At 46.2% G+C, this 16,782-nt stretch overlaps 1 protein-coding gene across 4 annotated transcripts in view; it reads right to left on the bottom strand.

The window, feature by feature from the left end:
• Positions 1 to 16,782, bottom strand: part of MYO1D (myosin ID) — a 341,746-nt gene that overhangs the window by 125,655 nt on the left and 199,309 nt on the right. The window contains exon 1 of one of the 4 annotated variants that reach the window (XM_063959996.1): positions 7,356 to 7,550. The exons of the other annotated variants lie outside the window; for them this stretch is intronic. Coding sequence (XP_063816066.1) covers positions 7,356 to 7,423 — 68 coding nt within the window. The 5' untranslated portion in view covers positions 7,424 to 7,550. Of the gene's footprint in view, positions 1 to 7,355; positions 7,551 to 16,782 lie in introns of those variants that run through there. 4 annotated transcript variants of the gene reach the window in all.

Genomic DNA, 16,782 nt, shown 5'->3' with positions numbered 1-16,782 from the left:
ATCCGTTCTCTGCCTGAAAAAAACGATACACAGCAGTCACACAGTGTGACTCAGTCTGTGTGCACTCAGCTCAGCCCAGTGTGCTGCACATCAATGTATAAAAGCTTATAATAATTGTGGGGGAGACTGGGGAGCACTGCAGGTTGTTATAGCAGGAGCCAGGAGTACATAATATTATATTAATTTAAAATTAAACAGTGCACACTTTTGCTGCAGGAGTGCCACTGCCAGTGTGACTAGTGGTGACCAGTGCCTGACCACCAGTATAGTAGTATATTGTTGTATACTATCTCTTTATCAACCAGTCTATATTAGCAGCAGACACAGTACAGTGCGGTAGTTCACGGCTGTGGCTACCTCTGTGTCGGCAGTCGGCACTCGGCAGGCAGTCCGTCCATCCATAATTGTATAATTATATACCACCTAACCGTGGTATTTTTTTTTCTTTCTTTATACCGTCGTCATAGTCATACTAGTTGTTACGAGTATACTACTATCTCTTTATCAACCAGTGTACAGTGCGGTAGTTCACGGCTGTGGCTACCTCTGTGTCGGCAGTCGGCAGGCAGTCCGTCCATCCATAATTGTATTATTATAATATATACCACCTAACCGTGGTTTTTTTTTCATTCTTTATACCGTCATAGTGTCATACTAGTTGTTACGAGTATACTACTATCTCTTTATCAACCAGTGTACAGTGCGGTAGTTCACGGCTGTGGCTACCTCTGTGTCGGCAGTCGGCAGGCAGTCCGTCCATCCATAATTGTATTATAATATATACCACCTAACCGTGGTTTTTTTTTCATTCTTTATACCGTCATAGTGTCATACTAGTTGTTACGAGTATACTACTATCTCTTTATCAACCAGTGTACAGTGCGGTAGTTCACGGCTGTGGCTACCTCTGTGTCGGCAGTCGGCAGGCAGTCCGTCCATCCATAATTGTATTATAATATATACCACCTAACCGTGGTTTTTTTTTCATTCTTTATACCGTCATAGTCAGTCATACTAGTTGTTACGAGTATACTACTATCTCTTTATCAACCAGTGTACAGTGCGGTAGTTCACGGCTGTGGCTACCTCTGTGTCGGCACTCGGCAGGCAGTCCGTCCATCCATAATTGTATTATAATATATACCACCTAACCGTGGTTTTTTTTTCATTCTTTATACCGTCATAGTGTCATACTAGTTGTTACGAGTATACTACTATCTCTTTATCAACCAGTGTACAGTGCGGTAGTTCACGGCTGTGGCTACCTCTGTGTCGGCAGTCGGCAGGCAGTCCGTCCATCCATAATTGTATTATAATATATACCACCTAACCGTGGTTTTTTTTTCATTCTTTATACCGTCATAGTGTCATACTAGTTGTTACGAGTATACTACTATCTCTTTATCAACCAGTGTACAGTGCGGTAGTTCACGGCTGTGGCTACCTCTGTGTCGGCAGTCGGCAGGCAGTCCGTCCATCCATAATTGTATTATAATATATACCACCTAACCGTGGTTTTTTTTTCATTCTTTATACCGTCATAGTCAGTCATACTAGTTGTTACGAGTATACTACTATCTCTTTATCAACCAGTGTACAGTGCGGTAGTTCACGGCTGTGGCTACCTCTGTGTCGGAACTCGGCAGGCAGTCCGTCCATCCATAATTGTATTACAATATATACCACCTAACCGTGGTTTTTTTTTCATTCTTTATACCGTCATAGTCAGTCATACTAGTTGTTACGAGTATACTACTATCTCTTTATCAACCAGTGTACAGTGCGGTAGTTCACGGCTGTGGCTACCTCTGTGTCGGAACTCGGCAGGCAGTCCGTCCATCCATAATTGTATTACAATATATACCACCTAACCGTGGTTTTTTTTTCATTCTTTATACCGTCATAGTCAGTCATACTAGTTGTTACGAGTATACTACTATCTCTTTATCAACCAGTGTACAGTGCGGTAGTTCACGGCTGTGGCTACCTCTGTGTCGGAACTCGGCAGGCAGTCCGTCCATCCATAATTGTATTATTATAATATATACCACCTAACCGTGGTTTTTTTTTCATTCTTTATACCGTCATAGTGTCATACTAGTTGTTACGAGTATACTACTATCTCTTTATCAACCAGTGTACAGTGCGGTAGTTCACGGCTGTGGCTACCTCTGTGTCGGCACTCGGCAGGCAGTCCGTCCATCCATAATTGTATTACAATATATACCACCTAACCGTGGTTTTTTTATACCACCTAACCGTGGCAGTCCGTCCATAATTGTATACTAGTATCCAATCCATCCATCTCCATTGTTTACCTGAGGTGCCTTTTAGTTCTGCCTATAAAATATGGAGAACAAAAAAGTTGAGGTTCCAAAATTAGGGAAAGATCAAGATCCACTTCCACCTCGTGCTGAAGCTGCTGCCACTAGTCATGGCCGAGACGATGAAATGCCAGCAACGTCGTCTGCCAAGGCCGATGCCCAATGTCATAGTACAGAGCATGTCAAATCCAAAACACCAAATATCAGAAAAAAAAGGACTCCAAAACCTAAAATAAAATTGTCGGAGGAGAAGCGTAAACTTGCCAATATGCCATTTACCACACGGAGTGGCAAGGAACGGCTGAGGCCCTGGCCTATGTTCATGGCTAGTGGTTCAGCTTCACATGAGGATGGAAGCACTCAGCCTCTCGCTAGAAAACTGAAAAGACTCAAGCTGGCAAAAGCACCGCAAAGAACTGTGCGTTCTTTGAAATCCCAAATCCACAAGGAGAGTCCAATTGTGTCGTTTGCGATGCCTGACCTTCCCAACACTGGACGTGAAGAGCATGCGCCTTCCACTATTTGCATGCCCCCTGCAAGTGCTGGAAGGAGCACCCGCAGTCCAGTTCCTGATAGTCAGATTGAAGATGTCAGTGTTGAAGTACACCAGGATGAGGAGGATATGGGTGTTGCTGGCGCTGGGGAGGAAATTGACCAGAAGGATTCTGATGGTGAGGTGGTTTGTTTAAGTCAGGCACCCGGGGAGACACCTGTTGTCCGTGGGAGGAATATGGCCGTTGACATGCCAGGTGAAAATACCAAAAAAATCAGCTCTTCGGTGTGGAGGTATTTCACCAGAAATGCGGACAACAGGTGTCAAGCCGTGTGTTCCCTTTGTCAAGCTGTAATAAGTAGGGGTAAGGACGTTAACCACCTCGGAACATCCTCCCTTATACGTCACCTGCAGCGCATTCATAATAAGTCAGTGACAAGTTCAAAAACTTTGGGTGACAGCGGAAGCAGTCCACTGACCAGTAAATCCCTTCCTCTTGTAACCAAGCTCACGCAAACCACCCCACCAACTCCCTCAGTGTCAATTTCCTCCTTCCCCAGGAATGCCAATAGTCCTGCAGGCCATGTCACTGGCAAGTCTGACGAGTCCTCTCCTGCCTGGGATTCCTCCGATGCATCCTTGCGTGTAACGCCTACTGCTGCTGGCGCTGCTGTTGTTGCCGCTGGGAGTCGATGGTCATCCCAGAGGGGAAGTCGTAAGCCCACTTGTACTACTTCCAGTAAGCAATTGACTGTTCAACAGTCCTTTGCGAGGAAGATGAAATATCACAGCAGTCATCCTACTGCAAAGCGGATAACTGAGTCCTTGACAACTATGTTGGTGTTAGACGTGCGTCCGGTATCCGCCGTTAGTTCACAGGGAACTAGACAATTTATTGAGGCAGTGTGCCCCCGTTACCAAATACCATCTAGGTTCCACTTCTCTAGGCAGGCGATACCGAGAATGTACACGGACGTCAGAAAAAGACTCACCAGTGTCCTAAAAAATGCAGTTGTACCCAATGTCCACTTAACCACGGACATGTGGACAAGTGGAGCAGGGCAGGGTCAGGACTATATGACTGTGACAGCCCACTGGGTAGATGTATGGACTCCCGCCGCAAGAACAGCAGCGGCGGCACCAGTAGCAGCATCTCGCAAACGCCAACTCTTTCCTAGGCAGGCTACGCTTTGTATCACCGGTTTCCAGAATACGCACACAGCTGAAAACCTCTTACGGCAACTGAGGAAGATCATCGCGGAATGGCTTACCCCAATTGGACTCTCCTGTGGATTTGTGGCATCGGACAACGCCAGCAATATTGTGTGTGCATTAAATATGGGCAAATTCCAGCACGTCCCATGTTTTGCACATACCTTGAATTTGGTGGTGCAGAATTTTTTAAAAAACGACAGGGGTGTGCAAGAGATGCTGTCGGTGGCCAGAAGAATTGCGGGACACTTTCGGCGTACAGGCACCACGTACAGAAGACTGGAGCACCACCAAAAACTACTGAACCTGCCCTGCCATCATCTGAAGCAAGAAGTGGTAACGAGGTGGAATTCAACCCTCTATATGCTTCAGAGGTTGGAGGAGCAGCAAAAGGCCATTCAAGCCTATACAATTGAGCACGATATAGGAGATGGAATGCACCTGTCTCAAGTGCAGTGGAGAATGATTTCAACGTTGTGCAAGGTTCTGATGCCCTTTGAACTTGCCACACGTGAAGTCAGTTCAGACACTGCCAGCCTGAGTCAGGTCATTCCCCTCATCAGGCTTTTGCAGAAGAAGCTGGAGGCATTGAAGAAGGAGCTAACACGGAGCGATTCCGCTAGGCATGTGGGACTTGTGGATGCAGCCCTTAATTCGCTTAACAAGGATTCACGGGTGGTCAATCTGTTGAAATCAGAGCACTACATTTTGGCCACCGTGCTCGATCCTAGATTTAAAGCCTACCTTGGATCTCTCTTTCCGGCAGACACAGGTCTGCTGGGGTTGAAAGACCTGCTGGTGACAAAATTGTCAAGTCAAGCGGAACGCGACCTGTCAACATCTCCTCCTTCACATTCTCCCGCAACTGGGGGTGCGAGGAAAAGGCTCAGAATTCCGAGCCCACCCGCTGGCGGTGATGCAGGGCAGTCTGGAGCGACTGCTGATGCTGACATCTGGTCCGGACTGAAGGACCTGACAACGATTACGGACATGTCGTCTACTGTCACTGCATATGATTCTCTCAACATTGATAGAATGGTGGAGGATTATATGAGTGACCGCATCCAAGTAGGCACGTCACACAGTCCGTACTTATACTGGCAGGAAAAAGAGGCAATTTGGAGGCCCTTGCACAAACTGGCTTTATTCTACCTAAGTTGCCCTCCCACAAGTGTGTACTCCGAAAGAGTGTTTAGTGCCGCCGCTCACCTTGTCAGCAATCGGCGTACGAGGTTACATCCAGAAAATGTGGAGAAGATGATGTTCATTAAAATGAATTATAATCAATTCCTCCGCGGAGACATTGACCAGCAGCAATTGCCTCCACAAAGTACACAGGGAGCTGAGATGGTGGATTCCAGTGGGGACGAATTGATAATCTGTGAGGAGGGGGATGTACACGGTGATATATCGGAGGGTGAAGATGAGGTGGACATCTTGCCTCTGTAGAGCCAGTTTGTGCAAGGAGAGATTAATTGCTTCTTTTTTGGGGGGGGGTCCAAACCAACCCGTCATATCAGTCACAGTCGTGTGGCAGACCCTGTCACTGAAATGATGGGTTGGTTAAAGTGTGCATGTCCTGTTTTGTTTATACAACATAAGGGTGGGTGGGAGGGCCCAAGGATAATTCCATCTTGCACCTCTTTTTTCTTTTCTTTTTCTTTGCATCATGTGCTGATTGGGGAGGGTTTTTTGGAAGGGACATCCTGCGTGACACTGCAGTGCCACTCCTAGATGGGCCCGGTGTTTGTGTCGGCCACTAGGGTCGCTAATCTTACTCACACAGCTACCTCATTGCGCCTCTTTTTTTCTTTGCGTCATGTGCTGTTTGGGGACGGTTTTTTGGAAGGGACATCCTGCGTGACACTGCAGTGCCACTCCTAGATGTGCCCGGTGTTTGTGGCGGCCACTAGGGTCGCTAATCTTACTCACACAGTCAGCTACCTCATTGCGCCTCTTTTTTTCTTTGCGTCATGTGCTGTTTGGGGAGGGTTTTTTGGAAGGGCCATCCTGCGTGACACTGCAGTGCCACTCCTAGATGGGCCCGGTGTTTGTGTCGGCCACTAGGGTCGCTAATCTTACTCACACAGCTACCTCATTGCGCCTCTTTTTTTCTTTGCGTCATGTGCTGTTTGGGGAGGGTTTTTTGGAAGGGACATCCTGCGTGACACTGCAGTGCCACTCCTAGATGGGCCCGGTGTTTGTGTCGGCCACTAGGGTCGCTTATCTTACTCACACAGCGACCTCGGTGCAAATTTTAGGACTAAAAATAATATTGTGAGGTGTGAGGTATTCAGAATAGACTGAAAATGAGTGTAAATTATGGTTTTTGAGGTTAATAATACTTTGGGATCAAAATGACCCCCAAATTCTATGATTTAAGCTGTTTTTTAGTGTTTTTGGAAAAAAACACCCGAATCCAAAACACACCCGAATCCGACAAAAATAATTCGGTGAGGTTTTGCCAAAACGCGTTCGAACCCAAAACACGGCCGCGGAACCGAACCCAAAACCAAAACACAAAACCCGAAAAATTTCAGGCGCTCATCTCTACTTTTTACTATGTAGCCAATTTATCAAGGGGTGCTTCGAAATCTAGTGCAATGCTTCTCTCTTAACAACTACAAACCACACTATTTACCAATCTTCAGAATCTTAGCCCTGAAAAAACCTTTCCAAATAGCTCAGATACGCGATGATAGGGAGTGTTCATTTTCAGGGGCCTTTCGATTCCTCTTCAGGGGTTAAATTCAGAAACGGAGTGTAGTCTGGCTACTGTCTGCATCACACATCATACAAGAAGCCTGATGATAACTGGGATAAATGGAATGGATTACGGGGAAGATTTGCTACATATGTCAAAGGAATGATTTGCATTTTTATTACATGGAACCAGAGTCGGACTGGCCCACAGACAAACAATTATTATTGTGTTAGCTAAACCGGGGAAGGACCCTACTCTGCCGGAGTCATATCGGCCTATTTCACTTTTGACCACGGATATCAAAGTACTGGCCAAAATTATAGCACTCAGATTAAATTTAATCATTACTTCAATTATTCACCTCGATCAGATGGGATTCATGCCTGGGAAGTCTACAACTCAAAACCTGCGTAAATTATTTTAGCACCTACAAAGAACTGATGTGGTCGGGTCTGAGGTGGTAGTGTCACTGGACGCAGCCAAGGCCTTTGACTCGGTGGAATGGGGTTATCTTTGGGGTGTGCTTCATAAATTTGCCTTTGGGCCATGGTTTATCAAGTTAATCCAACGACTATATTTCTCCCCAGCAGCCAGAGTGTCTGTTAACGGTTTCACTTCATACCATTTTCCGTTGGCAAGGGGAACACGACAGGGGTGTCCTTTGTCACCGGCCCTTTTTGCAATAGCCATAGAGCCGCTTGCCTGTCTTCTGCGTGCAGCACCTTATGTTCGTGGTATTAAAGTTGGAGCAAATATAGATGTAGTGGCTTTGTACGCGGATGACATGCGGTTGTTCTTACAAGACTCGGAGGATTCCCTGCAGGCAATGTTACAATTAGTTAAGAAATTTGGTGTTTTTTCGGGTGTACTTGTCAAGTGTGATTTTTCTTAATTTGCTTCTTTAATAATTTACTTTATACATATTCTATTATGGCAAACAAAAATTTTAAAATCCATCCACTCGCGTCCCTTTTTTACACATTACGCCAGACAGAGTCCACCTTTTTACACATTACGACAGACAGCGTCCATATTTAACACATTACGACAGACAGAGTCCCCATTCAAATGGATGTATTTTTTCTTTATAATACGTAATTTCGTAATTTACTAACCAGAAGGAGGAAAATGAGGATCTCCTCCTCCTTCAACTATCAGCTCCTCGCTCGCTGTGCAGAGGTAGGGCAGGGTGCAGGGCAGTGAGGGGAGAGTCTCTGTGCAAGCCGGGAGAGACATATATATGAGATAAGCGGCCGTGCAGGTGTGCTGCCAGATTTTTACACATTACGGCAGACAGCATCCCCTTTTTACAGATTATGGCAGTCAGCGTCCCCTTTTTACACATTACGCCATACAGCGTCCCCTTTTTACACATTACGGCAGACAGCATCCCTTTTTTTACACATTACGGCAGGATAGGCCCCCTTTCTACACATTACGGCAGACAGCGTCCCCTTTCTACACATTACGGCAGACCGCGTCCCCTTTCTACACATTACGGCAGACAGCGTCCCCTTTTTACACATTACGGCAGATAGCGTCCCCTTTTTACACATTACAGCAGAGTCCACTTTTTACACATTACGGCAGATAGCGTCCCCTTTTTACACATTGCAGCAGAGTCCACCTTTTACACATTACTGCAGACAAAGCCCCCTTTTTACACATTACGGCAGACAGTCCCCCTTTCTACACATTACGGCAGACAGTGTCCCCTTTTTACACATTACGGCAGACAGCGTCCATATTTAAACACATTATGGCAGAGTCCCCCTTTTTACACATTTTGGCAGAGTCCCCCTTTTTACACATTACGGCAGACAGCGTTCCCTTTCTACACATTACGGCAGATAGCGTCCCCTTTTTACACATTACAGCAGAGTCCACTTTTTACACATTACGGCAGACAGAGTCCCCCTTTCTACACATTACGGCAGACAGCGTCCCCTTTTTGCACATTACAGCAGAGTCCATTTTTTACACATTACGGCAGACAGAGACCCCCTTTCTACACATTACGGCAGACAGCGTCCCCTTTTTACACATTACGGCAGAGTCCACTTTTTACACATTACGGCAGACAGTGTCCCCTTTTTACACATTACGGCAGACAGCGTCCATATTTTACACATTATGGCAGACAGTGTCCCCTTTTTACACATTACAGCAGAGTCCACTTTTTACACATTACGGTAGACAGAGTCCCCCTTTCTACAAATTACGGCAGACAGCGTCCCCTTTTTACACATTACGGCAGACAGATTCCCCTTTTTTACACATTAGAGCAGACAGTGTCCCCTTTTTACACATTACGGCAGACAGCGTCCATATTTTACACATTATGGCAGAGTCCGCCTTTTTACACATTACGGCAGATAGTCCCCCTTTTTACACATTATGGCAGACAGCGTCCATATTTTACACATTACGGCAGACAGAGTCCCCCTTTTTACACATTACGGCAGACAGCATCCTTTTTTACACATTACGGCAGACAGCGTCCCCTTTTTACACATTACGGCAGACAGTCCCCCTTTTTACACATTACGGCAGACAGTCCCCTTTTTACACATTACGGCAAACAGTGTCCATATTTTACACATTACGGCAGACAGAGTCCCCCTTTTTACACATTACGGCAGACAGCATCCTTTTTTACACATTACGGCAGACAGCATCCTTTTTTACACATTACGGCAGACAGCATCCTTTTTTACACATTACGGCAGACAGCGTCCCCTTTTTACACATTACGGCAGATAGCGTCCCCTTTTTACACATTATGGCAGACACCATCCATATTTTACACATTAGGGCAGACAGATTCCCCCTTTTTACACATTACGGCAGACAGCGTCCCTTTTTTACACATTACGCCAGACAGAGTCCACCTTTTTACACATTACGACAGACAGCGTCCACTTTTTACACATTACGGTAGACAGAGTCCCCCTTTCTACAAATTACGGCAGACAGCGTCCCCTTTTTAAACATTACGGCAGACAGATTCCCCTTTTTTACACATTAGAGCAGACAGTGTCCCCTTTTTACACATTACGGCAGACAGCGTCCATATTTTACACATTATGGCAGACAGAGTCCCCCTTTTTACACATTACGGCAGACAGCGTCCCCTTTTTACACATTACGGAAGATAGCGTCCCTTTTTACACATTACAGCAGAGTCCACCTTTTACACATTACGGCAGACAGTCCCCCTTTCTACACATTACGGCAGACAGCGTCCATATTTTACACATTATGGCAGAGTCCGCCTTTTTACACATTACGGCAGATAGTCCCCCTTTTTACACATTACGGCAGACAGCGTCCATATTTTACACATTTCGGCAGACAGCGTCCCCTTTTTACACATTACGGCAGACAGTCCCCCTTTTTACACATTACGGCTGACAGTCCCCCTTTTTACACATTACGGCAGACAGTGTCCATATTTTACACATTATGGCAGACAGATTCCCCCTTTTTACACATTACGGCAGACAGCGTCCATATTTTACACATTATGGCAGACAGATTCCCCCTTTTTACACATTACGGCAGACAGCGTCCCTTTTTTACACATTACGCCAGACAGAGTCCACCTTTTTACACATTACGACAGACAGCGTCCATATTTTACACATTACGACAGACAGAGTCCCCATTCAAATGGATGTATTTTTTCTTTATAATACGTAATTTCGTAATTTACTAACCAGAAGGAGGAAAATGAGGATCTCCTCCTCCTTCAACTATCAGCTCCTCGCTCGCTGTGCAGCGGTAAGGCAGGGTGCAGGGCAGTGAGGGGAGAGTCTCTGTGCAAGCCGGGAGAGACATATAACGTCATCACGTCTCTCCCGAATTGCAGGGGGACCGAGCCGGCGTTCAGGCCTGGGCCAATTAGCAGAGGCAGACATTGGTCACAGTGCTGCCGCCATGCCAGCTCCCGGGTTCTTTACAGCAGCGGTGGGTGATGGGAGACAAGCGGCGCCGCCAGCGAGACACAGGCGGTGCCGCTGGCGGCAGTGAATGTGTGCACCACACGTGAGTCTGGAGATAAGCACCCGTGCAGGTGTGCTGCCAGATGGTGCGCCCTCAGTGCATTTGCGCTGTGGGCAAGGCACCATCGGCACACACCTAGTTACAACTCGTGTGTATACAGGACCACTGCTTGTCCTATTATACTCAGGAAGTGCTGGTACTGTATGCTGGAAACTTGTTCACTTTCCTGTGGTCCGGGAGACTCTTACCTCAAATTAAGGAGTCCAAAGTTGCTGGGAGCTATTCAGTTGTTTGTACCTCTTCCTGAGGTGGCGTGCAGAAGTACACCTAAAGTCAGGCTTCTGGATGCACAAACTACCATTTGGCCAGCGCTCAGTAAGGTGCATGGATTTAGCCACTTTTCGCAGCTAATCCCGGAGCACTTGGGCGTGAGATCGGCGGCACTCGCACCCAGTGGCAAAAACAATGGTTATCGTCTGTCACTTTAGACGGGAGTGAAAACAACAACTGCATTCCCCCTTAAAATGATCTCCATGCAATAGCATAAAGCAAAACTGTTCATCATTAAGACATAACAACCAGCATGTCCTCACTTCCTCTAACATACAATTAATTAATGACCTGGAAGTTAAAAAGTTGAAATAACAATAACAATCCCAGAATCTTCATGGTTTTAAATAAGTATAAATCTATTTATGTAAATCCACGTGCACAGCTCCACCCGGCCTCTCTGATGCTGCAATGTGTTTTTAGTTAGAAGTGACATTTTTGTGGTGTAGTTGGCTTATTCCAGAGGGGGGAAAAAACATAAGAGACTAGAATTCCTGCACAAAAATCTGGCAGTAAGTTTTTAACTCCTTCAGAAAAACAGCCACAGGGTTAACTTCTCAGGCCAGCTAAAAGTGAACTTGTTGCCATGGAAACATCTACTATGATCACTGATCAGTATCTTTCCAAACAATATGACTGACTAGAAAACTACAGGGCAGCTGCCACCTACAGACAATGCAGATATATATTCTCTGGAATTAATCAATATTCAGCAAACTAATTTATTAGGAATTAGTAATACCCTTCAATAATCCCTAGTTGCTAGCGATTTGACAGGCTGCAATCTCACGAACATTTAGCCCACATAATGAAAATCAGGTCATGTCACAGAGTCTGAGTGCCTCTGTAGACGCGCAGGCTGAGCTGCTCTCCTGGAACACAGAGGGCTCTCCAGTACCAAGTAAAAGATTGCAACTGTTAATTTATGCACATCCAGAGAATGCCGTCTGAACGGCCATGACACGCCTGCGTTTACCCAACCAATCCGTGTCTTACTGTCACTCACTTTGCGACTAATTCCTCGGTGTGGCAGTCATCGCAATTCACCCGTGGTGCATGCACAGTGTGGCTCAAACGCATGTGCAGTAAGAAAACATCAACCGATTTGCGTACAATAGCCACTTTGTTACCGCATTAGAATTAGGCCCAAAGACACACCATTAGACAATGCACCAGCCCTATGGAGGCACAGAATGTCTGTCTGAGCATGGTCACTGGTGTCACTCCAACTGCATCTTTAGGCCAACACGCCCACATCTGACTGGCCACAACCCACCAGTTACCACCCGGAAATGTCCATAGAAACTGTACGGATCGGCGCGCAGTTTTGATCTGCGTATTTGAGGTGACCATCGTGACGCATCTACAGTGCGGCTCAGATGCATGCACAGACTGAAAACATTGCCTGCTTGCATCCATTGCTGGCACAGCAACCACCTCTGACTCAGGCCCTCTAGGTGTCCATCATTATGTGGTTCTCAGCTTCTTTCACAGAAGTGGACATGTAACAGACAGGTGGGTTACTTTCTAAATACAGCTGTGAAAGTTGTGTGTAAACTTCTGGCATATTGTTTATGGAGACCGTTTAATATTATGCATTTGTCAATAGCATTAAACATATACAAGCAGTTATGTGCCCAAACATATGTGTTATTAATTAATCTAAAAAGGAGCATACCATTCCCACACTTTGAACGCTAACAATTTAATGAGCTCCACTACTATCTGTAACATGACTAGTTTTTCCATCATCAAGGTAAAGATGTATAACAATCTTTACTCTAATGTACATGCCTGGCCCTGAACCCTAGGCAGCTTCCACTTCTACTAGCCATAGTTCCAACACTGGTCTCTATGCAGTAATCACACACCAGCAAATATTCATGTGTTTACTGAACCCCATAAACACTGGGCGACAACACAGGACGATATGAACGATAACAATCTTTTCTGCAAGATCTATCGTTCATATCGTTCACTGTGTATGGATGAAAGATGAACGATGCACGCACCCACAGGTCGTTCTCATTCAGCTGTGATTAACCGGACATGCAGCTCAATGTTAACTATATTACTGAGCTGCATGTTTGGGGAGTGCGGTGGAGGTCACTGAACGATATCGTTCATCGGTATCTTTCAGTGTGTGTGTGCACTGGCGATCTCCCCTAATTAGCAATCAGCGATATAGTGCTGATTGCTTACTAGGGAAGGTTACCCAGTGTGTACCTGGCTTTGGGCATAGCCTTATCTGCTAACCCTAGCGTTAACACTGGTCTCTGTTCTGTAAGAATGAAACAACAACGTAATATGGCTGAACTCTAGGTAGCTGACTCTTCTGCTAAACCTAGCTCGGATACTGATCTCTAGTTATATTAACGTAAATCTCTCAGTTCACCATCAACTAGATCAGGCCATAGTGTTAAACATATAAATAAAAGGCACAGCTAGACAAGCAGGGATAAAGAAATGTTTTGGAACATGATCACAATAAAATATAAAATTATTATTTAGAGGATTTCAGAACTGCTGGTACTGATCACAGTCCTACTTTGTTTTGCTGAACTTTCTATAGTAAATGCTGAACCATCTGGTCTTTGTTTGAGACCTGCAATGTGTTATTTTCCAGTCTGAAGAGAGAGTCACTCAGGCACACCCATCCTGGGGCATAGTTACCCTCTGTCTATTTTAGTATTCAGCTAATTGTAGGCTAAGTGCGCGGTCACAATACCAGACACTATCCCATAAACAAACAATGACTGCACAGAAGGATGAAGCTGATGGTCTTTGAAGTGGAAGATGCAAATCCATACTCCTTGCACTTCTCACTGCAGATCTCAATTCTCCTTCATAACATAGCAAGCTCTGCGTACATCTGCCCAATTCAAGGTACTGGTACAGGCCAAACTGTCAGTGCGCTTACAGGCATCTTAATGAAGAGAAAGTGTTTATATAAATGTAACTACACTCAGGGCCAGTTCAGGGGCTTTTTGCGCCCCGGGCGGCAATAGGGGGCGTGGCTTCATACAGGGGGCGTGGTCAATTACGCCCCCTGTACAGTAGTAGCGCCGCTGAAATGATGTGTGGTGCGTGATGACGTCATCGCGCACTGCACAGTAAAGGTCCTCTCCACGAAGGGAAACTAGATGCTACGCGTCTAGTTTCCCTTCACAGCGGGCAGCGGGGGGGGGGCACAGCAGCAGCAGATCTTGCCCTGGTGCGGCGCCCTCCGGAAGCCTGCGCCCCGGGCAAAAGTCCTGCTTGCCCGTGGCAAGATCCGCTACTGACTACACTATATATGATAACAGCAAGATTAGAGTCACTATATAAGCAAACCAGACACATGTTGAGCACAGCTAAATTATTAACGGAATGTGTATTCACTCACTATCAACCAACTGTAAATATGGACCTGTCTAACTGACATTTATTTTTTTTAACAACACATATAGACACGCTTTTTGTTGATGTCGGTCAATGCTGATTTGCAAAATAATTTAAATGTTTACTTAAGTATATAAGAAATCAGTAAGGTTTAAGGCAAAGCTGCACAGCGATAATTATTAGTGGAATTTTAAAATATTAATCTTATAACAGATCATTCCTTCCTAACTTATAGGCCCTGCACATTAGGCGATTTCACTGAAAGATATGAACAATCTCGTTCAGTAATGAATGAGAAATCGTTCATATCTTTCAGTGTGTAGGCACCAGCGATGAACAACACGCGGTCCCACGCTCGTTCATCACTGGTGCTAGGTCGCTTATACATGCAGGCCAATATGGACACTCTCGTCCACATTAGCATGCATTGCTATGGCGCCGGGGGAGTGAAGAAATGTCAATCCCCGCCCCCCACCCACCCACTGCCTCCGTATCGGCCTTCGGGCACCTCGGCGGCATATCTCCTAATGTGTAGGGCCCATTTGTTCTGTCCTATTTATCTTGCAATAAAAGTGTTTCTAATTAATTTTGCCAAGATGATCATTTTCCTTAGCACATTGCCCCACAATAACATCAGTGGCCTGATTCTGAGCCCACATGCAGCTGATGTATATGTTGTTGTGAGATTATTTGCAACTGTGCATGCGCTTAAATTCCTGAAAACTCCTACAGTCCATGTGTTACCCAGGCTGTACGCACAAAGGCACCACTACAATCAGGGGCGTATCTAGAGTGGAGGGGACCCGTGTGCAGTCTCCAGGTGTGGGCCCCCTCCTCTCCCATCCCGTAGCCGGCAGCAGCGTTGTTAGTGCTCTGTGTGAGCACTAGAGACTCTGGCACAGTGCCAGAGTCTACAGCGCATGCGTAAGTCTCCGAAAAAAATGGCTCGGCGGCCACACAGAGCGCTAACAACGCTGTTGCGGCTGCCGGCTACAGGACTCGGGAGAGGAGGGGACCCACACCCGGACACCAGAAAGGTAAGTGTATAGAAAAAATGGGTGCAGTGTATTCGGTGTGGGACCCCTCTGGACCCAGGGGCCCGTGTACAGCACACACTGCACACATTATAGATACGTCACTGACTACTATCGAGACAGACTGTACCAGAAAGGTGGTGGAAAAATGATGGGCATTCCTGGGTGTTGACTGGGAGTTGCCTACTAGCATACGCAAAAATGAGACCGTTCAGTGCGCATACTATGGGAGTGTCTCGGATGTGTCAGTGCAAGTGGCTGTCCTTACAGGCTCGGTAAGACAAAGAAACTACCACTGCCCATGTGCAGGTTCCTGCTGGGCCCCCTCCTCTCTAGCTGGCAGCGCTGTGTAGACTCTGGGCACTAGGGTCCCTAGAGTACCCTAGCGCTGTCCCAGAGTCTACAGCGCATGAGCAGATCTCTGGGAAAATGGCGCAGCGGACATTTTCCCAGTGATTTTCCTACTGCGCATGCGTAAATCACAGAGAAAATGGCACCGCGCCATTTTCCCAGTGATTTCGGCAGAGGTTCTGCAGCGCCATGGGACATCGGAGGGTAAATAATAAGATTTTACTTACCGATAAATCTATTTCTCGTAGTCCGTAGTGGATGCTGGGGACTCCGTCAGGACCATGGGGATATAGCGGCTCCGCAGGAGACAGGGCACAATAATAAAAGCTTTAGGATCAGGTGGTGTGCACTGGCTCCTCCCCCTATGACCCTCCTCCAAGCCTCAGTTAGGATACTGTGCCCGGACGAGCGTGCATAATAAGGAAGGATATTGAATCCCGGGTAAGACTCATACCAGCCACACCAATCACACCGTACAACCTGTGATCTGAACCCAGTTAACAGTATGATAACAACGAAGGAGCCTCTGAAAAGATGGCTCACAACAAGAATAACCCGATTTTTGTAACAATAACTATGTACAAGTATTGCAGACAATCCGCACTTGGGATGGGCGCCCAGCATCCACTACGGACTACGAGAAATAGATTTATCGGTAAGTAAAATCTTATTTTCTCTGACGTCCTAGTGGATGCTGGGGACTCCGTCAGGACCATGGGGATTATACCAAAGCTCCCAAACGGGCGGGAGAGTGCGGATGACCCTGCAGCACCGAATGAGAGAACTCCATGTCCTCCTCAGCCAGGGTATCAAATTTGTAGAATTTAGCAAACGTGTTTTCCCCTGACCAAGTAACTGCTCGGCAAAGTTGTAAATGCGAGACCCCTCGGGCAGTCGCCCAAGATGAGCCCCCTTCCTTTTGGAATGGGCTTTTACCGATTTTGGCTG

Source organism: Pseudophryne corroboree, chromosome 3, assembly GCF_028390025.1.
Source record: "Pseudophryne corroboree isolate aPseCor3 chromosome 3, aPseCor3.hap2, whole genome shotgun sequence".
NCBI lineage: Eukaryota > Metazoa > Chordata > Amphibia > Anura > Myobatrachidae > Pseudophryne > Pseudophryne corroboree.
This window is presented reverse-complemented; position numbering and strand designations above follow the sequence as displayed.